At 34.5% G+C, this 23,273-nt stretch overlaps 3 protein-coding genes across 3 annotated transcripts; 2 read left to right on the forward strand and 1 right to left on the reverse strand.

Annotated features, from left to right (window-relative positions):
- Window positions 1-732: 732 nt before the first annotated feature.
- Window positions 733-1,646, forward strand: LOC114725433 (uncharacterized). The gene is made up of 2 exons (XM_028911951.1): window positions 733-1,100; window positions 1,560-1,646. Exons 1-2 carry the CDS (start codon window positions 799-801, stop codon window positions 1,573-1,575), a joined length of 318 nt encoding a protein of 105 aa, XP_028767784.1. The 5' UTR covers window positions 733-798; the 3' UTR covers window positions 1,576-1,646.
- A 6,214-nt stretch (window positions 1,647-7,860) lies between these two features.
- Window positions 7,861-11,637, reverse strand: LOC114725427 (cysteine-rich receptor-like protein kinase 10). The gene is made up of 7 exons (XM_028911944.1): window positions 11,209-11,637; window positions 10,713-11,061; window positions 9,329-9,453; window positions 9,032-9,242; window positions 8,618-8,855; window positions 8,307-8,460; window positions 7,861-8,163 (listed from the first exon to the last, which is right to left on the reverse strand). Exons 1-7 carry the CDS (start codon window positions 11,521-11,523, stop codon window positions 7,861-7,863), a joined length of 1,695 nt encoding a protein of 564 aa, XP_028767777.1. The 5' UTR covers window positions 11,524-11,637.
- A 5,176-nt stretch (window positions 11,638-16,813) lies between these two features.
- Window positions 16,814-22,046, forward strand: LOC114725416 (cysteine-rich receptor-like protein kinase 10). The gene is made up of 9 exons (XM_028911934.1): window positions 16,814-17,273; window positions 17,331-17,654; window positions 19,132-19,932; window positions 20,084-20,224; window positions 20,339-20,460; window positions 20,555-20,765; window positions 20,968-21,205; window positions 21,396-21,555; window positions 21,720-22,046. The coding sequence occupies exons 1-9, from the start codon at window positions 16,814-16,816 to the stop codon at window positions 22,044-22,046; spliced, it is 2,784 nt and encodes a 927-aa protein (XP_028767767.1).
- The last annotated feature ends 1,227 nt before the right edge of the window (window positions 22,047-23,273 follow it).

Here is a 23,273-nt window from a genome sequence, read left to right on the forward strand (position 1 = left end):
AAATCATACGGAAATTCCCGTCGCTTCGGGAATGTTGGGACTTGGGGGCCTCTAGCTAATACCCCCACCCTTTTAACATCCCTTATACCGCTTTATCTTTCTAATTTTGTTTTCAATTCTCAGTTTTATTTTACCTAAAATAAAAGACATCATGAAACTGCTTGTCCAACGGCGTGGAAGCTTTGCTTCACTCAGCAGTAAGCACCGGGTAGCGAGATGTATATGCCATTTCTGAAGGTGCTATCCTATTTGCTGCTCATCACCTTCTACTTTGCTTCTTCTGAAGCGGACATTCCCACTTACAATAACCACAGCAGCACAAACTGAAAAACTTCAGCACCCACAGCCTCTACCAGTTGAACCTGGACATTCTTTTGACTTCCTTGTATTCCAAGGCCGCCGGCACGACTCTTGAATTCTACAACACCACCGAAAGCACCAACGACGGCGACGCCGTATATGGAGGCTACATGTGCCGAGGGGACATCCCCATTCAGGTCTGTCAGAATTGCGTTCAGGACGCCACAAATCGAATAGTCTCAGAGTGTCCCAGCAACAAAGTGGCAATACGACGAGTGCTTCGCCCGTTATTCCCACCGTTCTTTCTTCTCCACCGATACTCCCGACCAACAGCCTACTGTTAGCAGGTGGCCATCGCTGTGGCCACAGGCTCCGTAACCACCTCTGCTTCCAACACATTATCAACACCATGCAGGAGGCCGTCCCAATCAGGATTCGCAAGTCCTACAGACTTCAAGGTAGGTGGAAACGCTTATGGAGAAATAAACAAGACATTGAATGAAGCGATGGTGGAGGCAGCGAAATCAGGGCCTGCAGGTACCAAGAAATTTGCAACAAAAGAAGCAATCTTTAGTTGGGAATTGCTGTACACTCTTGTACAGCGCACGCCGGATCTGTCCCCGCAATTCTGTAGAGTGTCTATATGGCATCATGAAACTTATTCCAAATGAAAATACCACACGCAGAGGAAGAATTCGGAATCCGAGCTGCTGTTTGAGAGTCGGAACAGAACGATTTTATCACAAGGGCAAACTGCCTCCCACCGGCGGTTCTGCCTCCGAAGTTAACGTCATAAGAAGGTGAGGAGGAGATTCCCTTCATCGTTGTAGTGTAGAGCAACTCCCAATATTTGATCTTGCGAAGATTTAAGTTTAATGCATGCTCTAATTTTATCTCTATATTGATAAAATTAGTCTTTCCACGCACACAAATCCAACCCTCCGTCACAGGACAAAAGTCACACACTACGCACAAATCCGGCGTTTCTCTTCTAGGCATTGGAGTACCTTCGTATTGTTGTCAGAGACTCCTGAAAGTCCAGATTTCCGACCCCATGAAAAGATTGGAAAGCTTTTCCATATGTTTCCTCTGTGACGCGGTCTTTTCAATCTCACATTTGAATTTTCAACATTAAAGCTACAAATTTTAATATTTAGAGCACAGTAATGTTTCTTTAGTTATTAAAGGATTAATTGGGTATTTATGAATAGTCAAGGCCATGATTTAATCATAACCATTTTGTTTCTTTCCTTAAACAGAGCTTGGAAGTTCTAGTTGATGAGTATAGAATGTGCTCCCCAGTTATATAGGCGGCAACTGCTCGATCAGCAAAGCCAACGATCCCTACCTATGCAACCTCGGAAGTCTCACCCGACAACTCTCCAAGGCATCCAACGACACCAGAAACAATGGATTCTACCGCACCTTCGTCGGAAACAAGTCCGACACCGTCTACGGCCTCTTCACTTGTCGGGGTGATGTGCCGCTTGAGCATTGCCATGAAGACTTTTAGCATGGAATATAAGGTCTGAAGTAACTTCGTTTAAAATCCAAGTTGAAGCATTTTCTCCTTCTTTGTTTTTTCACAAGTTATTTTCAACATAAAAAGATAAGTTTTATTAATTCTATCTTAAAAATTGGTAACTTTTTAATTTTTATTTATTTAATGTATATACTTTTTAAGAAAATAACAGTCTGCAAATAAAAGGTGAAGTTGACCATTTATATAAGAAATTTAATAATATAACTTATAAATAAGATTGGAAAAATTCATTGTTCAGGATTGGAGTATTTGAAAAGTCTTGTAGTATCATGTGATAGTTTGCGAATCGTGCCACTCGTAAGGGTTGGAAGGAGGCAGGAGCTTAATAACCATTAACCATTTTAATAATATAACAATTTTTTTTAGTATATGTGAGATAATCGAAAACACCTAATAATATGTAGGATTAGAGAGAATATTTTTTGTTAATTTTAAATTAAACGTATTGTAAACTCAACTTGAAAAGATATAGGAATTTATATCATCATCATGATTTATATTTCTTTTTAGAACATTATTTTATTTCTTGCGTTTATTTTAAAGGAGTATAAAAAATGTTAGTGATATTTTAAGTTTCGAACCGATTCAGTTACGAAAAGATTGAATGGATGTGAAATTAGCTCTCCATAAGCAATTTTGCACCGTACGAAAAAAAAAATAAGAAATAAGCGCCCGATTTTCTACGGCATAAGAAATAGTCATGTTATTTAATAATTAATTAAGGACAACCCTACGTAAATGCCAACTTACAATCACAACATGCTAGTACTGTTAATTGATGTGCCCTACTCCCACACTTCGTGTTTTATTTCCGAATGATTTTTTTTTTTGGTAATTTATTTTCGAATAATATTGACGATTGATCAATTCCTACAAAATGGAACACAAACCATACTGACTCAAATTTATTAGCTGATCAAAATCCCGCTTTGTGGATCCCATGTTTTTTCAAAGTCCGTCCCCCTTTTTGTGTTTCAAATTATATAGGGAAAATCTCAAAAAGAAAATAATTTTAAAATTTTAAAATTTCAAATTAATAATTAGTATAAAAATGTGTTGTAAATTATGTTTCAAGTGCAGTCAATTTCTATTGAAATTTAGTAAACAATATTGATTTAAAATTTTAAAATTCAAGAGATATTTTTTTTGAGATTTTTTTAATTATATATTCATGGCCTGTAACGTTGATTTTCCTAATTTAAAATAACTCTAAGAAGGTGTTTTACTTTCTTGTCTCACATTTACTCTATACTACTTCAGTCTACAATATAATCCCGGATTTAGGCAGGCATATAGGGAAAAGGCCAAAAAAGGTAATTGCTTCATTTAAAGATATAGAAGTATTATGGTGCTTTGCAGATCTACCCCTACTAAAAATTAGCTACATTAAATGAAAGTTGGGTCGTTAATTGTATAAAAGGCTAAAATAAGGGAAAAAAACTCATTTAATTATATTTATAAAGTACTTTCAACATTTTTCATCAGGAAAAAAAATCACAAACCTCATTAACTCTTCTTAAAAAATTATAAAATAGAGATAGAACTATACATTCGTATAATAAATTCAGTGCTGTGCTTCTATTAAGGAAAGAAACTCTTTACCCCATCAATATCTCTATAGGAGTATCATATACTCTGGATTTTGGAGAGTTAAACTGTTATTTTGGACTAAAATAACATGAGAAAAATAAAACTTATTTTGTGGATCAGAATGACATTTGACATGCTCCCAAATGCTTCATCTTAGCTACTTGATCAACTTTTATTGTTAGATCCATCCCAGAAAAGGAAGGGAGAAAAAAGGAAGGGGGTTTTTGTCCTACGTTGGTGCCCATACTTTGAAGATAAGATGAATAACTTTCAAAGATCAACAACTAGCTAGGTTACGTCTTTTGATTTAATAGGAGTGATTTTGTATTTTAATCTACTGAGAGGATGAGATGAATTTTTCAACTTTTAAACTAGGGTTCGTCTTCTGATCCAATAGGTGATTTTGCGTTTTGATATATTTTGAGAATAAGATGAACTTTCAAATATCAATAATTAATTAGGATACGTCTTCTGATCCAACAAGGGCGATTTTGTGTTTTGATCTACTTTCGAAATAAGAAGAACTTTCAAATATCAATTAAAAAGAACTCGTATATATTCTAATGTAATAGGGGTAATTTTGCATTTTGATACATCAAAACGCAAGCGGGGGGAGACATATTCTTACAAATGCAACCCAAGCAATGCTTCTGGTCTAATTGACTAATTTGAGTAGATTAAAAAAATTAATTAAATTAGTTGTTTGTAATAAATAAGTATTGTATTTCTTAAAAATTCTTGTTACTTAAGTATATTAGTTAGAACTATTATTATTATAAGAACTAATTTGAGAAAAATAAATAAATATAATAAATAAAATAGACTGGGATCATATATTTAAGACAAAAATAAAAGTTAAATAAAATTTTTATATTAAACACAGGAGGTAGGAGGTGCGGTACATAGTACTGTATATCATGCAGTTACCATAACATTATTCACTCTTCAGCCATCAAAATGGACTCCAGGTAACTGCATGCAAGCCAATTAATGTATAACTAACTGACCTTGAGGCCTCAGATGTTTTTTTCAGCTTTGACAGAACCAGTGGTCCAGTGGTGGGGAAGCTTCCAGCTCACATGTCACTAACAACACCCACATATGAATGTCCTCTTGCCTACTTTCTCAATCATGTCTTGATTCCGTATGATCATTTTCAAGAAAACACAAAGGGGCACTAATATGCGCGTTGGTCTTATACTTCCAACTTGAGACTAGAAAGCTAATCACCCACTAGCCACATTGGACAAATAATAGATCACTCAAAATTGCTTCAGCTGTGCGTACTTTTTGTTTTGTCCGAAAAGAAACCAGCTGTGCGTACTTATTAATTAGTCATTATCGTCTGATTCTGTGCTTTTTTCTTGTAATGAGCCTTTAGCCACTTGTTTGAGAATGTGTGCTGTACAAATATTTTGAAAAGAAAGTGAGTCCTAACAATTGCGTATTGTAGGGCAAATGCAAACTCTAACCACATGTTAATAGAATAAGTTATATGGAAACTAATTCCATGAATGAAAAAGACGATTTAATTTGTCATTTTATGTGATCAAATCAATGTTTGTATTTGTATATATCATTGTATGTATTTCCCACACCCTCATTATCTGACTATTCATGATTTCAGGGCATTCTCCCCCGAGATGCTAACCAGTTAAAATAATTGTCGGAAAAAAATTCTCATCAGGGTTTATTAAAATTCAAGAATGAGGTTCCACTATTAGTTGCCAAGCCTCAACACAAAACCCAATACTAACTTTGGTCCTAAGTATAAGATATAATTTGCACTTTGAATTTCACTGTAAATAACTAGCTCTTATATTTAAAATCAGAAGAAATAATACATGAAAATTTCCTGGAGAAAGCAATTGCCGTCCAAGTACGAAAAGATGCGTCATTGGGCAGCTTGGGGGCTCATTTTGTGGGCTTTTTGAAGCAAACATACGGCCCTGCAAGCGTGATCTGTTAGAAGTCATGGCGGCCATTGATGAGCACATTTGTGATAAGCGCACCCAATGGTCGACGCGCTCAACTCAAAACATTTATTTTGAGGAATATAATCAGGCGCACAATATAGTGATATTCTACCTCCAATTTTAGTTGTGTATCATTAGATGACATATCAATTTATAAGGCAGACAAATTAACCTAAAAAATATAAAATACTCCGTCAATTACAGATTTTCTTAAGAGAATTATAGTTAGGCCCAGAAAATCTATTTAATGGTAGTTAAATTTAAGAACAAAACTAAGAAAATGAGTAGCAAATATCAAATTAAATTAAATACATGTAAGTACGCGAGAATCTCAGTTTGAACTTTGAAGCGAGACATTTAAATTTTGTATATTATTTTCAATGATTTGCAACTAAGAGCAATTGATATTGGTTTGCAACTTCTATTCGTTATTCACAACTTATAAATTTTTTGGACCTCACTCTAAAAATGCTATTTTGAGACTAAACTATCACACGGCCAGGATTTTCAGAAAAGTCATGTTATTTAAATTTGCTTAAATTTATTGTTTGGTCAATTTTAAAAAAAATCTGTTTGGTACAAGAAAATTGAAGAGAAAAAAAAGGAGGAGGAGAAAAATTTAAATGAGTTTAAATTAAAAAATTAAAGAAGTGAGATTAAAAATTTTTAATTATTTTTTACTCTTTTATATTATATCTTTTTTATTAAAATTTTATAACCACATTTTTTTCTCAATTTTTTAAAATTAAACTCATTAACATTTTTTTCATCTCCATTTTCTTTCTAGGAAACGCATAGAATGTGAACTTTGCATTGAGAGTTAAGAGTCCTTAGGCCCACATGTCAGTACTGTTGACAAGTCCCTCCACTTGGCATTTCGTTTCAAATTTATTTTCAACTTTTTTCATTAATTGCCACGACAGTTGCAATGCAAATCATAGAGTAAAAGAATTTTAAATACAAAAAGAGATCTTTAAATTGTGTTCAAAGTATTTAGAAGTCTCCCATCCAAAATTTGTAACTCCCACTTTCAAATTTCCTAACCAAAATCAAGTTTGGTACCTAAACTTCACAATTTTTTGGAGAAAAAAATTAGGAATGACTGAAATATCACATTTTTATAACAAAAAATTTAGTCCTTTTATTTTTTTAATTCTAAAGAACTCAAATCTTTATAATTCTGCCACTTAATAAACTACAAAAATAAGAGCTGTTTCGAATCAAAGTCCATAGACTTAACCAACAATTAAGAGAAAGTTTCTTTATTTAGAGATTAAAAGTTATTTTTCCCCTTAAAATTAAGGTTAGGAAGGTATTTTAGTTTTTCAGTCTCACATTTATATTTTCCATTTATCCCTCCTAACAAAAGTAATTGTTACATCCATCCAAATTTGAAACAAGAAAAAAAGAAAAGGATTTTGTCTTGCATTGGTGTCCCGACGTCCCTTGACGATAAGATGAAGAACTTTCAAAAAAGCATATTTTGTTAGCTTTGACGGGAATAGGGGCCCAATGGTGGGGAAGTTCCCACTCGATCACAAGTCATTTACGACACCTGTATATTTAATGTCCTTTTGCCTACTTTCTCAATTATGCGTTGAATGGTTATATATCATCGTTTTCCAGAAAGAAAACAAGGCCCCGTACGAGCTAGTCTCTAAGAAACCAACCCGAAAGTCCCCACTAGCTTTATATAGCAAGGCTGTGCACCTGGATTTTCTTAAACCCAACAAAACCAATTTGGATGCACTTAATCACTTCATTATATGATCCAAATCCCTTTTTTATTTGAGTCCAGCTTCCAAGCCTGCAGAACAATATGCTTGAATCATCAGTTGTCATCCCTTTATTAACTTACGATAATTGTAAATATTCTTTTCTCGTATCTGAAGGCTGGGATAGAATGATGATTGCATAAGAAATGCTAATATGAAAGAATTGAAATGCTTTTTGTTACAACTTACACAGCTCAAGAGGCCATATTGTGAATTTTCAGAATTCGAACATTGCATAGGTACTCTAAATTGTAACCACTGAAAAATATCAATAAAATTTTATCCATATAACAAGAACATCTGGAGTTCTGGACATTTTGGTCTTGATTCCATCGTAGGCAAGGAGGAATTGGGTTCAAGCCTTCTAGCTGAAATCTGATTCTCTAGAGAGTTTAATTCAGGTCTACCAAACATTCTTCATCAACAAGGAATCATCGGTACATTCCATTATCTTTGTTCTTGTGTCGAAAAGAGTAAAACCCGAACAAAAAATTAATAGAATAACACTACAAAAACTAATGTCATGCTTGGAAAATATCATCTGTCCCTTAAATCAGTACGATCAAATAATATTAATACGAGTGCAGCATAATTGTATATCTCGATTTTTGTATAGTTAAATAAGAACGCTTGCCTCTCACGGGGGTCCAAGAAATAGAATAAATAAAGCATTGTACTAACGAGGAAAGAATTCACTCATAGACACTTCAACAGTCGAGGCTGATTCCTTACTTCCACTGGTACTCGGCTCCATTCCATCGTGCAGAAAGAATGCAGGTTCCCGTGGCAATGGCAGTTGAATGGAATCATTACTCAGATATGAAACAACCGTTGCCATTGTGGGTCTTGAATCTGGATTTTCTTGAACACATAACAAACCAATATGGATGCATCTGATCACTTCATTATATGACGCAAATTCTTTTATATTTAAATCTAATATCTCCAGCAACTTTTCCTCTTTCCATTGCTTCCAAGCCTATGACAATTAAGTAACACTAATTAACACCCTTTTATAAACTTATAGAATATTGTTAAAATAATTATTTCTCTAACCTGAATAATGTTGAAGTAATTGCACAAGAAATAACAACAGGAGAGAAACATATTATCATAACTTACATAGCTCAATAGGCCATCAACATATTGTGATTCATTTTGACGACTTGTGTTCTTCTTTCCACTAATGATTTCTAAAATTATAACTCCAAAACTAAAAACATCTGATTTTTCAGAATATTGTCCATACATCGCATATTCTGGAGACATATAACCACTGAAAAAGAAAAATATCAATAGTAAGAACATTATAATGGGGGCATTATATAGTTGAGATGTAGACTTTTCGATGTCAACTTATGTACACTTATTTCTCTTCATTCAACCAAATCAAGATAGCTTCAAAGCTTTAAAAGGAGAAATGTAAAACTTACTACGTTCCAACAATTCTATTTGTACTTCCTTCTTGTGAGTTGATGGCAACCATTTTAGCTAATCCAAAATCAGAAATTTTTGGATTCATTTCATCATCTAATAAAATATTGCTTGGCTTTAAATCACGATGTATAATTTTAAGACGGGAATACTGATGGAGATAAAGAATTCCTCGAGCTACTCCTCCAATAATTTTACAACGCTCCATCCAACTTAATACTTTTCCTTCTATGGAACCTGTACATGAATTTGTTGTAAGTGACTACAGAGACAAAATAAAGATAATCTAGGTATGGACGATTACACCTCTTAACATACACCAAATAGCATGAAACAGATAATTAATAACTTGCATGTAACTTATGTACTATGAATTTCAATTAATAGCTAAAGTGGCTTGAGAAGAGTCAAACCAAATAGAAAGTAATCAAGGCTTCTGTTCGGAACATATTCATAGATAAGAATTTTCTCTTTTTCTTCTATGCAATATCCAAGCAAAGCTACCAAATTTCTGTGCTGGAGTTTGGCAATTAATAAAATCTCGTTCTTGAATTCTTCAGCGCCTTGACCTGAACATTTTGAAAGTCTCTTGACAGCTATTTCTTGGCCCTTTGAAAGAATGCCCTAAAATCATGGATGATTAGATTAAAAATTAAGAAACACGCATGCATGTGTTTGCCTGTCTCTATTAACATTTATATTGATGTTACCTTGTAAACTCTTCCAAATCCACCTCGTCCTAATAAACACTTCTCATCTGAAAAATTATTTGTTGAAGCTTCAATAGTGACCAAACTAAATTGCAGAGGTTCTAAGTTGTTGCTTTCATTTCCAACTACACAAATACAAAATATTAAAGGATACACTAAAGGTAATAAAAGCATCGCCACAACAAGTTGGACAAGCCAAATCATATGAATGAGTTAAAATTTGTCTGAGAATGAAAATTACTCACAGTATTTTTGTCTGAGAACGGCGTTGCGTCTCTTCTTTATTAGACGATTTAAGAGATAGCAGGCGAGACAAATAAATATCCCCAAAACACTAACAGAAGAAACCACAACTATCACAATAGTCCTTGTTGACTGGCCTTTCGCTTTTCCTGCACAATAAACATCGACTCCCACGTCTCAATGTGATGACGTCATATAATAATTGACTATATCCTGTAAGATGGGAAGTGGATTTCCCTCCACCTCTATCCTATCTCAACTATTAAAATTAAAATTAAAATTAAAATTAAAATGATCTATATGTCATATTTCATAAAATAATTTTATTAAATATTTTAAGTTATCATGACTAAAATTTATTATTTTAACTTTATATATGTAATTTTAAAAAATTAATATTTTATTAATAATTTTATAAAATATGAAATTTGAACTGTTTAAATTTTAAACAATCTTATGATTGAAATGAAAAGTGGATAGGAGGAAGAAAATAGAAGTGCTCATGATGCTCGTTCACCTAGTGCGCCCGCACAAGCCCGGAGAAAAAAAGCCTAGCTCGGCCCGAAAAATTGAAGCCCAAAAGAAAAAGGACACTTTTTGGGCAGGGCTGATAACAAGCAGGGTCAAACAGCAGGCAGGATACGCTGCCCTGCCCCTTTGGCCCTGCCAGAGATAAATTAATTTTTTTTGTAAGATATTGTAGAAGGTTTAAGTTTAATTTAAATATAATTTTATAGTACATGTACTATATATATGCGTTAATTTTAAAAAATAATTGCTATGTTTGAATTATTTAATTATAAAGATATTTAAATAAAAAAAGTGAGTGACTTGGAAAAGAAAAAAAGAAAAAGAGGAAGGGGCATCAATTTTCTCGCGGATGGAGAGGGAAATCCAAATCCCTTGAGCGTTTCACTGTGTCGATGATGCGACACCGTTTGACCACTCAGCGCCAGGAGCTCATGGATTCAATGAGCATCTAATGCGGACTCACGGTTGCTCTGCTTTAATGTCCTGTTTTGAAATAACTATTTTGGTCCCAAAATCAGCATATATAGTTAATCTTTTTCATGAATAGATTTACTCTAATTTGCTTAATTAGAAAAAAGAAACCAGAAAAGCATGTAATTATGAAGCTTACCAGGATTTGGAGGAGAAAGTAGAGCCGAAGCAGGCGGCAGCGTTACTGGCAGAAGAGGCGTAAAAGAATTAGAGAACGGATATAACTCATAACGAGCGAAGCAACTTGGATATAGGATTCTTCCTCCGATCTTCCCATAAAAATACCATCTAAAGTCCCCAATCACTCCGCTCAGACACCTTCTGCAATCCGCCGACGAAAGGTCCGGCGTGCACTGAACCAGAACGTACATAGTTTGAAACTCTACCGCCACCTTATTCGTCCTACACTTCTGCTTCATCACAGCAGACTTGGAAGCCTCATCCGCCATCTGGTTCAGAGCAATCGTCATTACATTCATGAATCCAGCCTGATTTGAGACATTGATAGGGTTCAACGTTCGGAGTGTAGGCCTTGTATCGACAGTGGAGAAGAAGCTGCGGTTGGAATAGCGAACCAAACACTGGCCAGCCCCCCAGTTTACGGCCTCCTTCGAAAATCGGCATACGGAGCCTACCTGTAGGATTGAGTTAGCTACGCACTGGCGGCATATGTCCTGGTTGACGTGACCCACGCACATGAAGAGGCCGTATACAGTCTCGCCGCCGCGGCCAACGGTTGTGTTGTAGAAGTCGAGGTTGGCGGTTTCGTTGGAAGTTAAGGAAGAAAATAGAGTTTGGAGGTTAGAGTCGAAGGAACTATTGGCAGTGAAATTACTGCCGGTGGAGCACTGAGGGTAAAGATCATTACGACCTATGACTTGAGCAGAAGAAGAATTGAGGAGGAAGCCGATGAAGAAGAAGAGTGACAAAATTATAATGTTGAAGGTCATGGCAATTAAGGGTGAATGGTATGTTATTGATGGCGTTTGAGATGAGGATAATGCTTTATAGTTTGAGTTTAATTTTGTGATGAAGTGAATTTTGATGGCAAGTGGGCCGCCGGAGGAACAAGGGCATCGTAATGGTGGCGAAAGGGGGTTAGTTCAACCGATGATGATACAGAGAAGGTTGACGCAGCTCAATGGCCAAGTCAAGGTTTGCTTTCTTATCAGATTTTTTCAATCATCTCGGTAGGAAAAATGAGTGTTCCAAAATTTTCTACATTTAGATCATCTATAGCTATCAATTTCAGCCAAGCACACAGAGAAATTTTTTAATTAATACTCCCAAAGATCAATAAAATGCCGCCAACATCTTTTTTTTTTTAAAAAAAAAAACCAGCAACATCACTTGCTTGTGTCATTCTGCCGATCCAGATGATATTATAGGGATGGATTTTATAATAAGACTTCTCAAGAAATTTTATACAAATTTAACATAAAGAATTGTGAAATTACACTGCATGCCAAAATTAGAAAAGAAGACTAAATTTAGAATTGAACCTCTTACATTCCCTCCTACAATTTTTTTTTAATAAAAATTAGGAATAACTGAAATATCACTTTTTTAATATAAAAAAATTTAGTCCTTCTATTTTTTAACTCATCTAAACGGTCTAGAATTAGCTCTGAGCACTCATCTAAACGGTTTGAAATATCACGTGGTGACTGGCAATGACTGAAAAATGTGCAATGCGTGGAGACGCCAGTGAGAACGTGAGCTAAAGTGGGATGCCGCAAAATTGGAAGTTGGTTGTGGAAAATAAAAGAAGGCTTTCTGAAGTCTTCCCGCACGATCATGACAATCATGACATGATTGACTTGCTGGTCAATGAAATTGAGATGAGCAAATATAAAAGAAAAGGTAATTCTAAGAAATATACGATTTTGAAAATGCCACATGATCAGTTCGCCGGAAAATAAAAAATACTTCCAGTTTTAAAGAATATAAAAAAAAAAAATAGGTCAAGGGTATTTTGATAATTAATGAAAAAAAATTAAGTTGTATTTAACCCCTTGATACTGCAGAGATGTATTTAATTCAAAATTGTTATTCTTTCCTGAAAATTTCTCCCCACAGTGGTCTTATGAAATTCTCCCTTCAAAACACGTGTATGATAAGAAATTGATTGTTTTAAATTTGCTTACTAATTTTATTCGGTTTGTGATGGATATTTTTCCCTCTTTCTGTTTTTTTTTTCTTTTTGGGGGTGCTCTGAGAATGCATGTCCTAAAGATGATGGTGCATTGTGATTATGATTCGTCCAGCTAATTGCTCTTTATTTTAGTGGACAATATCATTCTTCCCATGCATGACGAAGCTTTCAACGTTGGAAAATGAAAATCATGCGGGAACTTCCCCTTCCGTGAAAGCTGGGTTCCGACCCATATAATCACATGTAAACACTTTATTTTGTCCAGGCCCACTAAAAAAACAAAAAAATACTAAAAAATAAAAATAAAAAATATTTAAATTTTTTTTATTGATTCTTTCTTGGAGGCCAAGTTTAAAAGACCATATATGGCAAATAAAAAAAAGAATATTTTTCCTACAATAAATGATAATAAAATAAAAGATATGAATTAAAAGTTAATTAACCTCCAAATTAAAAAATGATTATTTTGCCAACAGAAAAAATATTATTTCACCTTAAAGATTATAAATATGAAACATCTTAACATTTTTTCACAAAATTAAATAAACATGAACAGTTACAAGCTTGGACCATCATTAAGTTGTCGGATTCCTAAGTGGAGGCCTTTTTCAACTCAAGGGCACTCTTGTAAGGAGGGGCAATAGGCAGCTCTACAGGTTCCAAGCTCTCCAACGATCAGTTTTCTAGCTCACGAAGCAAAAAAATTTTACTTTCTCCAAAACCATGGTTTGTGAGGTTGAAACTATGTTTTAGCCCAAACCAAGATTTTGTAAAAAGTTAAGGTGTTTGGACACTTTTAGTCCCAAACCTAGTTTGGGGTCCAAAAATACTTTTTAAACAATTGCCAAACACCCTCAATCTAACTTTTCTAGTGCCAATTCAAACGTACCCATCTGTGTGTGAATAAAAGTGCTTTTAGTATTCTATTCACTTTCATTTGAAAGTGATTTGAGTATTCGTTTTGAGAGGAGAGGCGGTAATTAAAAGTTCACAAATATATTTGTTACTATTTCATTTAGATTTTTTTCTTATATCTTTCATCCTTACAATTCAATGCAAGTTTAATTTGTTCCCAGATTTGAAAAAAAAAAAACGCAGTTTATATTTTTTATGAAGGCAAAAACGCAACTTAGATTTTCAAAAAAAACTAAAGAGAAAAAATTAAAAAACTACGAAAAGCCTTTGCATTTAAATTTTCTTGAATACAAATTAAAACGATCCGATGTGGATGGATGCACTTAATCACTTCATTATATGATCTTCATCATGCATTTCAGGTAGGAATCCGTAAATCGTCTTTGAATGAAATCTTCCTTTCAAAACATGCTTGTAATAACAATTTGGTTATTTCAAAAATAAAGAAAAAAATATGAAGAACGGGGGAAAATTAAAAAGCAACAACTTATAACTACTTACATCGCACATGCATGTTCATAACAACTTACATACATCAAGAGGCCTATCAGCCTACTGACTACCTGCATCCTTTTTCTCACCGATAATTTCTGAAACTATATATGATCCCAAAATTAAAAGCTATAACTACTTATATTCTTCATCTCACTCATAATAACATGTTTAATTTCAAGCAAAAAAGAAGAGCATGCAAATTTTGTATAAAAAGAAAGCCATGCGTATTAATCCCGTGGTAACTGTCGACGATGCAAATTTTGTATACAATTACTTATTGATACAATACCAAGTGGCGGGATTTGAACCTAAAAGATGGTGGTTGGGGGCCGGAATTGTTGCGTAAAAATGTCATTTTGTCGTCTTAAATAAAAATGTAATAGAAAATGAGTAATTACTAGTGAATAATGATTTCAAGATTATCATGCTTATATGTTGGGTCTCTTTCTCTTGGCACACACATGAAGTCATAAGCCATAAAAATACTTCTCTTTTTAACCAGGTGCCAAATAGAGCCTTGTTGTCCTGGGAAAATATTATATAAAAGCCTTGCACTACCTGGGATAGAATTCACTCATAGACACTTCATCAACAGATTCTTTACTTGTAATATTAAGCTCCGGAAAGAAAGCAGAAATGGCAATTGAATCGATCATTGCTAAACTATGAACTACCTGTAGCCACGGAAGGCCTGGCTTCTGGAATTATTTGAACAAATAACAGCCCAATTTCAAAAGCACTTAATCACTTCATTAAATGATTTGGATTCGCTTAGATTTGGATCCCATGTATCTCTTATTAAATCCTTTCATATCCTTCCATTGATCCCAAGCGCGCAACAATTTGTCAAAATTAATCATTTTAATCAGTACCTTTTTATCATCTTAAAGAATAGGTTTAAAATAATACTTCTCAAATTTAAGGTGACTACATAAGAAATATATTAGTGAGATAAACACATTATATATCTTACTATTTTAATAATCCTCCTCTTGTCATGTTTATTCTTCGTTATTCCAGCAGGCTTATTTTATCTTTGAGGAAAATTATTAAATTTAGAAATAGCTAAGAATAACTTACTTCCCAACAACAAATTCATTGATTTTTTTTAATGCCAATCCCATTGTATTCCCTCCAAAATAAAATATTACAATCAATCCTAAATATAAGAGTTTGATAATTAATTTTAAAAAAAATAAAAAAATCGGTTGAGTTAGTTATTTATAATAAATATGTGTTGACTTCCTTAAATTACCTTTACTTGATCATAGACATTGGAACTACACTTAGCTGGAAATACTTTATAATCAAAAGATATATTTTTTAAAATATGATATAATTTTGAAATATAAAGTAAATAAAAATTTTATATTTAAAACTAGAAGTAGTAAATAAGAGGGTCCAGTTTTTTCCCCGGGGTTCATACCTTCAGTTGGACTGACCGGTCAGCACAAGGATAAGCTCGTCATTGCCTGCAATGACACGGAAGGGGTTGACTGACGATGACGAATATCGACGCAAGTCAACGTTTTGCTTTCTAATTTTCCATTCGTTTATTCCGTAGCCTTTTCCAATTATCTATTGGAAAATTTTGGCCAAAAAAATTATCTGTGAGAAAATAGAATCTTTAGAAATTTAAAAATACACCCCCATCAAGAAGGAATCTTCTTTTAATAGAGACAGAAAGATGATCCAAGAGGCGAGTTAGTGGTGGAAAATAAGGTGGTTTCCCAAAGTCTTCCCCATGGGACCCAAGGTGATGACATGACCAGAATACCACATTTTAAAAAATTATTTATTCGAAATTAAACTGAACGTATTTTTTTAATAGTCAGGTGAAATTTTGAGGTGAATTTTACTATTCATCACGTAAAAATATAGTGGTTTTATTATAGCTTTTATAATATATATTGACATTGACATATTGATTAATGATTTAACTGCACGTTAATTTATATACTAGTATTTGAGGAAAAAGATATGTCTAATGATTTCTTAAAGTTTTCAAAAAGGAGTCAGAAAAGCATGAGTTTAACTTCATTTACTTTGGGTACCTGAGGAGTTTGGTGGAGGGAAAAAGTGGAGTCAGTGGAGACTAATAAAGAAGAATAAGAAAATTTTGTGGGAAACCATAAGAATAGACTTGATGCCTGTTAACGTTGAGCGTGTATTATTGGTGATGGACTGAGATAATGCAACGGCTTTATCTATAATCCATGAGTTTTTATTACTTATTAGCTTTATTGCCATAATATGTAGCTTAAATCTGATTATTTTATATTTGGATATGTTCTTAGCTCCATCTCTCTCGTTGATCTTTAATTTTAATTTATTAGTTTTTTTTTTCAATTGCTTAAGCGTTTGTTGTTTAGGTTACAGGAGGTCGCCCCTACAACAACGAAGAAATTTGTGACGATCAATTTTACTTGATTTGTAAAGATTGATGCGTTATGGTTCTCTTTCGTCTTATTACTCTTTGTTTTTGTGGACAATATCATTCTTCTTATCCAGTCATTGGCGCAAATTAAAGTGTCATAAGGTAAGGACAGACTTGCCGCGGCAAAGCTTTCTGCTCTGGGATAAGGAAATCATTACAAATTAATTTCCGTTCCGTGAGAGCTCGCTTCACTTTGATTACTTAAACATTAACCTGTGTAGGAGCATTCACGAACAAGATGGATATGCCATTTCTGAAACTGCTATCCTATTTTCTGCTTCTTACCTTCTTGAATTTCGCTTCTACTTCTGAAATAGACATCCCTGCTTACTATGACCACAACTGCACAAGGAATAGAAACTTCACTTCCAATAGCCTCTACCAGTTCAACCTTAACACTCTTTTAATTTCCTTCTACTCCACGGCCACCCGCAATAACACCACTCCTGAATTCTACACCAACAGCGTTGGCAGCATAAGCTCGAACGACGCCGTATATGGAGAGTACATGTGCCGAGGTGATGTTCCCAGTCAGGTCTGTCGAGATTGCGTTCAGGACGCCACAAATAGAATAGCCTCGATGTGTACCTACAACAAAGAGGCAATCATCTGGTACGAGCAGTGCTTCCTCCGCTATTCCGACCGCTCTTTCTTCTCCACCCTCCAACAACAGCCTGCTCACAGCGTGGTACGGAGGTGTGGTGACTATACTAGAGAAGGATGCTTCGAATCCATCCAAATCGGAAATGGAACAGATAAGACAGGCAAGGAAGCGAACAAGACATTGAATGATGCGGTGGTGGAGGCAGCGACATCAGGGCCCACAGGTACCAAGAAATTCGCAACAAAAGAAGCAAACTTGAGTACTGGGGAATCGCTATACGCTCTTGCAGAGTGCACGCCGGATCTGTCCCCACAATTCTGTGGTGAGTGTCTACATGGCCTGATAGAAGATATTCTGAAGGAGGAGGACTACCTGAATGGTCCATTGCAGAATCCGAGCTGTTATTTGAGACTCGAAACATACCAATTTTATTATAAGGGCAACCAGCATCCCTCCATTGGTTCCGCTTATCCAGGTAATGTTACCATGATTTTTTTCCCTTTCCTTTTCTTTCCTCTTCTTACGCGCGACTGCGCGAGTTGATAATTCGGCTATTTTTATAAGCGGCCAAAAACCATGGAGAAGAAGAAAAGACTTCCCTCGTCGCTGGATTAATACTCCCACATATTTTAAGTTTTATGCATGTTATGTTTTTCTTTCTGCGTAATACTTCATAATTTATTGATACAATCAGTCGTCTCTCCACGCGCAGATAATTCAAAATTTGGTCACTCTGCATAAATTTCAAAAAACACAATAAAGTAAAAGTGTAAAATAAATTAATTTTTATATATTCATTAATGATTAGTATAATATATATATATATAAGAAAACAAAAACATGATATGTATATATATAGTTGATTTCTTGTTTATTTATTTTTAATTGTTTCTCAAATATGTTTAAGAATTAAAAATATTTCGATGTATATACTTTTTTTTTGAAAGAGTTGGTTTTTCAAGGGACAATTATATCCAACGAAATCCATCCTTCAGTATAGAACTTACAGCTTCTCTCTCTAAAGAGATTGGATGATGTTATTGTGATACCGTGCCGTTGGTTATTTGGAAAGTTCTCAAATTAAATTAACAATTGAAAATTGGATCCAGTGAGAGTTCCTTCATATTTTTGTCCCGCCTACTAAAAGTCCGGAAAGCTTTTCCATATGTTTCCTTTGTGACCCGCGTTTTTTCAGCCTCGTACTTCGACATCAAAGCTATAAATTTAATGTTTTAATTCCTTAATACTGCTTCCAGTCTTAATTACAAAACCTCGTTTGTAAATTACAGATAATGTCTTATAATTGGGATCAAAAGTAGTACATTCTTTCCGTTATTTTTTTTATTTTTCATAAAAGTGGCACAATCCATTGCCCTCTATAATTTTTTTTCCTTGGGATTGATTATGTATGTTCTTTCAAATTAAAGGTTACATACATGCGAACTTTTAATAGTTGTCACTAATTTGCACTAAAAAAAATTCAAGGATTAAAGTCAAAGGAGATACGTCTTTGCCAATTTATTTTTTAGTTAACTTTTCCTATTTTTAAATTGAAGATGTGACTGAATTTTTTAGAAATAATTATCCAATTAAAGTGAGAGTTAAAAAAGAAAAAAAATTGTTCACCTTTCAAAAACGAAAACAGCAGTTTACTCGTAATTAAAGTACAATGATATTTCCTTACTTCAATTACTTATTAAAGTATTAATTGGTTATTTATGAATGGTACGTCAAGGCCATGACATAGTCATAAACATTTTGTTTCTTTTATTGAAAAGGGCTCGAAAGTCCTACTCTTGCATACTGGAATTGCTCGACCACCGAAAACAATTTACTCGTAATTAAAGTACAATGATGTTTTCTTTACTTGTTGAAGCATTAATTGGGTATTTATGAATAGTACGTCAAGGCCATGACATAGTCATAAACATTTTGTTTCTTTCATTGGATAGGGCTTGGAAGTCCTACTCTTGTACAATGGAACTGCTCGACCACCGAAAGCTTTACTGTCAACGATCCCTACCTAAACAACCTCAAAAGTCTCACTCTCGAGCTCTCCAGGACATCCAAAGACACCAAAAGCAATGGATCCCACAGCACCACAGTCGGAAACAATTCTAACACTACCGTCTACGGCCTCTTCATGTGTCGCGGTGACGTGCCCCTTGAGCTCTGCCATAAATGCGTCAATGAGGGAATTACGGTACTAAACTCAACGTGTCCCTCTTCCAAGGAGGCTATCATTTGGTATGACATGTGCATGCTTCGCTACTCCGATCGCTCTTTCTTCTCTACCCTAGACACACAACCTATATATGCAGTACCTGGTGGGTATACGATTGGAAACCAAACAGAGGGCTTCAATCGGCTATTAGCGAGTACACTAAACAGTTTAGTGGCGGCGACGTTGAACTCATCACCGCATGCAGGAGTGAAAAATTTTGCAACAAAAACAGAATTCAGCTCTTCGGAATTGACAACGTTGTACACTCTTGCACAATGTACTCCGATCCTGTCCAGCCAAGATTGTGAAAAATGTCTAGGGGTTGCTCTGCAAAATATCACGTCATGTTGTCTCGAAAGTAAAGGAGGACAAGTCATGAATCCTAGCTGCAACTTGAGGTTTGAATCGTACCGATTTTATAATGACAGTAAGAGTGATGCTTCGGTTCCACCTGCGTATCCCCCAAATACTAGTGGTGTTTTGGAGCCACCTGCCCATCCCCAAACTCACAAAGTTTCAGGTAATGCAGGTAATGTTACTGGGAATCTAATCATTTGTGTCGCGGAGATACGTCACTACATATAAATTGATATTCTTAATTCCCTCTCAATTTTGTGCTTACAAATCTTCTCCATTTCTTGTCTATGGCATGCAAATACACACTCATTTACTTTACGCAGGAAAAGATAACGACCACTCACGAACAATCATAATAGCGGTGTCCGTCACTACTGTGGTCTCAATCATGCTTTTTTGTTTCGGCTTCTGTTACTGGAAGATTAAGAAGAGCAAGAGTTATAAGGAGATTTTGAAGAAAAACTGTATGTATGCTGTTTTTTTTAATTTCTTTTTAAAAAACAAAAACAACTCAGTCAACTGTGAGAAAAATCATATTATTGTAGTGTACTTACCCTGAAATATACTTATGTTTATAGTTGGAAGTGAAGGAGCCACATTAGAGTCATTGCAGTTCAATTTGGCAACAATTGAAGCTGCAACAGATAAGTTCTCGATTGAAAATAGAATAGGCAAAGGCGGATTTGGAGAAGTCTACATGGTAATTTGATTATGCGTTCAAACATATGGGTGTGTTTATATATATGTTGCATGTATATCCTAAGCCCTCATATCTAACTACATCATGATTTCAGGGCATTCTTCCTGACGGTAGCAAAATAGCAGTAAAGAGATTGTCAGAAAATTCTAGTCAGGGATTATTAGAATTCAAGAATGAGGTTCTACTAATTGCCAGACTTCAACATAGAAACCTGGTGGCATTATTAGGATTTTGCTTAAAACATCAAGAGAAAATACTTATTTATGAATACGTTCCCAACAAGAGCCTTGATTACTTTTTATTCGGTTTGTCCTTTCTAACCAAGCTCATCTTACCATTTTTCAATTTTTTTATTCATGTACGTGCTATCCATTTTTTTATTACTCTTTGAGGTGAACATATTTTTGTTGGTATAGTCATTAATTTGTTTTTAATTTAGACATAAATGTATGCGACGTATCTGTCATTCATTTGTATACTCACAAAGTTATTTAATTATACATTCAGGTTCACAAAAGTCAAGAGTGTTAAATTGGTTGGAGCGTTACAAAATTATAGAAGGAATTACTCGAGGAATTCTTTATCTCCATGAACATTCACGTCTAAAAGTAATACATCGAGATCTCAAACCTAGCAATATTTTGCTAGATGATGAAATGAATCCAAAAATTTCTGACTTTGGCATGGCAAGAATGGTTGGTATTAATGAAACTAGAGGAAACACAAATAGAATTGTTGGAACACGGTGAGTTCTCTCTCCCTTTCTAACTATCTCCCTACTTGTGCGCATGTGTGTATGTGTTTATTTGTATATTGCGTATGCACTTTACTATTGAATTTAAATATTGGTACAACATATAGTTCAAATTATCTGGTTCCAAGATTCCAACAAATATATTGACATATTCATGTGTGATTTTATATATCTATTGTAGGGGCTACATGTCTCCAGAATACATTAAGGATGGACTATTTTCTGAGAAATCAGATGTTTACAGTTTTGGAGTCTTTGTTTTAGAAATTATAAGTGGAAAGAATGTACACTCTCAATGTGAATCTCATGAATCTCAATATACTGGGGGACTCTTAAGTGATGTAAGTATAGCAAACTTACACTATTTCTCAAATGATCATCTCAAACCTGTCACCATTGTCATTATCATAAGCATCAACCAACCATTGAAGCTTATGTTAATAATATCCTATAATCAAATTGGTAGCAGAGCCTTTTTTTAAGTGAATGATTTGCATAATGGCAGGCTTGGAAGCATTGGAGGGATGGAAGATTGACAGCTATATTGGATTCGAATCTGACAGAAGCTGGGTCACATAGTGAAATAATCAAATGCATCCATATCGGCTTGTTGTGTGTGCAGGGAAATCCAGGAGCAAGGCCTTCCATGAATAAAGTTGTTCAATATCTGAATAATGATTCAATGCAATTGCCAATTCCTCAAGAACCAGCATTCTTCATCCACAGTCAAATGGAACCAGCAGCAACCAGTAGAGAAATGGAGGCTCGACTTGGCAACCACAATCAATATTCCATCAACGAAGTGTCGGAGAGTATAATATCTCCTCGCTAGATATATTATAGGAGGCTTCAACTTTTGTTTTTAAGCATGGTCTTATTTTTAAAATATGTGTGCAATAACAATTGGGTTTTTGTCTTTATTGGCCCCTTTCCTGTTCGTCTGCCATCCTTTATAAGAGGCTCTATCGTTCGTCTGCCATCCTTTATAAGAGGCTCTATCTTTGTATTTATGCAATACTTAATAAAAGACTCAATGACACTTCATTTCAGAGCATGTTGCCTCGTTTTGGTACAATACGTAAAAATACTGGTGCTCTAATTAACAAGGTACCAAATTGAGTCTTGGTGGGCAAGGGCAAGATGAAATAAAAGCCTTGTACCATTGATGCTGTCAAATATTAAGATGCACCGCAAGTATACATGTCACAAAAATAGATAGTGACAAATCAAGGTCGATCATATAAAAAACTCAAGTAACAGTGATTAGGCAGTAAAAATCCTCTTTTCGTTTAAGTTGAGTAAATCAAGGTTTTATGAAATTGAGTGAGAAGAAATTAAAATAAATAAAATAGAGCTTTCTCAAATTACTAAAGTAAATATTAAAAAAGCCAACCTAAAGTTAATCCTTTGCTGGCTTCTTAAACCTCATTTCATTGAATTGATTAGCTTTAATGTCAATTTTATTAATTTAGAATTTAATTAGTTATAAGTACCTGTTGGTCCACTTATAATCTTCTCTTAAATTAATTATGTAATCTCTCACAATTTTTCAAGAGGCTAAACAATTTAGTCTCACTCATCAATAGTTATACAGGGCAATTAGGTATATTTCTTTCCCAATCACAAATTAGATTATCATCTAATCTCATATTTTGAAATCCCTTTTGTTAAAGATAATTTTAATTCTCAAATTTACAATTAGTGATGGCTAATCATCGAATGGACAATAAAGAATAAGATTAAGCAACCAAAATTTAACATTAAGCATTCTCAATTCAGTAAAAACAAAATTTAATCCATTAGCAAGTTCATAGTTCCTCTATGTTGAAAAGAAAATTAGCTAAACATGAATATAATCAGTCGCAGCTCTAAAGCAACAATCTCAAATGCGAAACCCATAGTGAAAATCAAAAGTAAAGGAAGCAGGAACCGAAACAGAGAAACAGGGAATCAAAATATTGCTCAGGTATAGCTCGAGTGTTCCAGCTTGAAGATGATGAACGGTTGCTCTTCTTCCTCAACTGTTAACTGACGGCATCTCTCCCTTTTCAGATCCGAA

This window comes from Neltuma alba, unplaced genomic scaffold (assembly GCF_004799145.2).
Source record: "Neltuma alba isolate B1F8T4 unplaced genomic scaffold, ASM479914v2 tig00012252_pilon, whole genome shotgun sequence".
NCBI classification, from domain to species: domain Eukaryota; kingdom Viridiplantae; phylum Streptophyta; class Magnoliopsida; order Fabales; family Fabaceae; genus Neltuma; species Neltuma alba.

Coding starts and splice junctions, on each gene's coding strand:
- LOC114725433 (XM_028911951.1), top strand. CDS start 799: ATGAAGCGATGGTGGAGGCAGCGAAATCAGGGCCTGCAGGTACCAAGA.
- LOC114725416 (XM_028911934.1), top strand. CDS start 16,814: ATGGATATGCCATTTCTGAAACTGCTATCCTATTTTCTGCTTCTTACC. Junction 17,274..17,330: donor TCACAGCGTGGTACGGAGGT/GTGGTGACTATA, acceptor GAAATGGAACAG/ATAAGACAGGCAAGGAAGCG. Junction 21,206..21,395: donor AATAGAATTGTTGGAACACG/GTGAGTTCTCTC, acceptor TATCTATTGTAG/GGGCTACATGTCTCCAGAAT.
- LOC114725427 (XM_028911944.1), bottom strand. CDS start 11,523: ATGACCTTCAACATTATAATTTTGTCACTCTTCTTCTTCATCGGCTTC. Junction 9,243..9,328: donor GATTTGGAAGAGTTTACAAG/GTAACATCAATA, acceptor CCATGATTTTAG/GGCATTCTTTCAAAGGGCCA. Junction 8,461..8,617: donor AATAGAATTGTTGGAACGTA/GTAAGTTTTACA, acceptor TTTCTTTTTCAG/TGGTTATATGTCTCCAGAAT.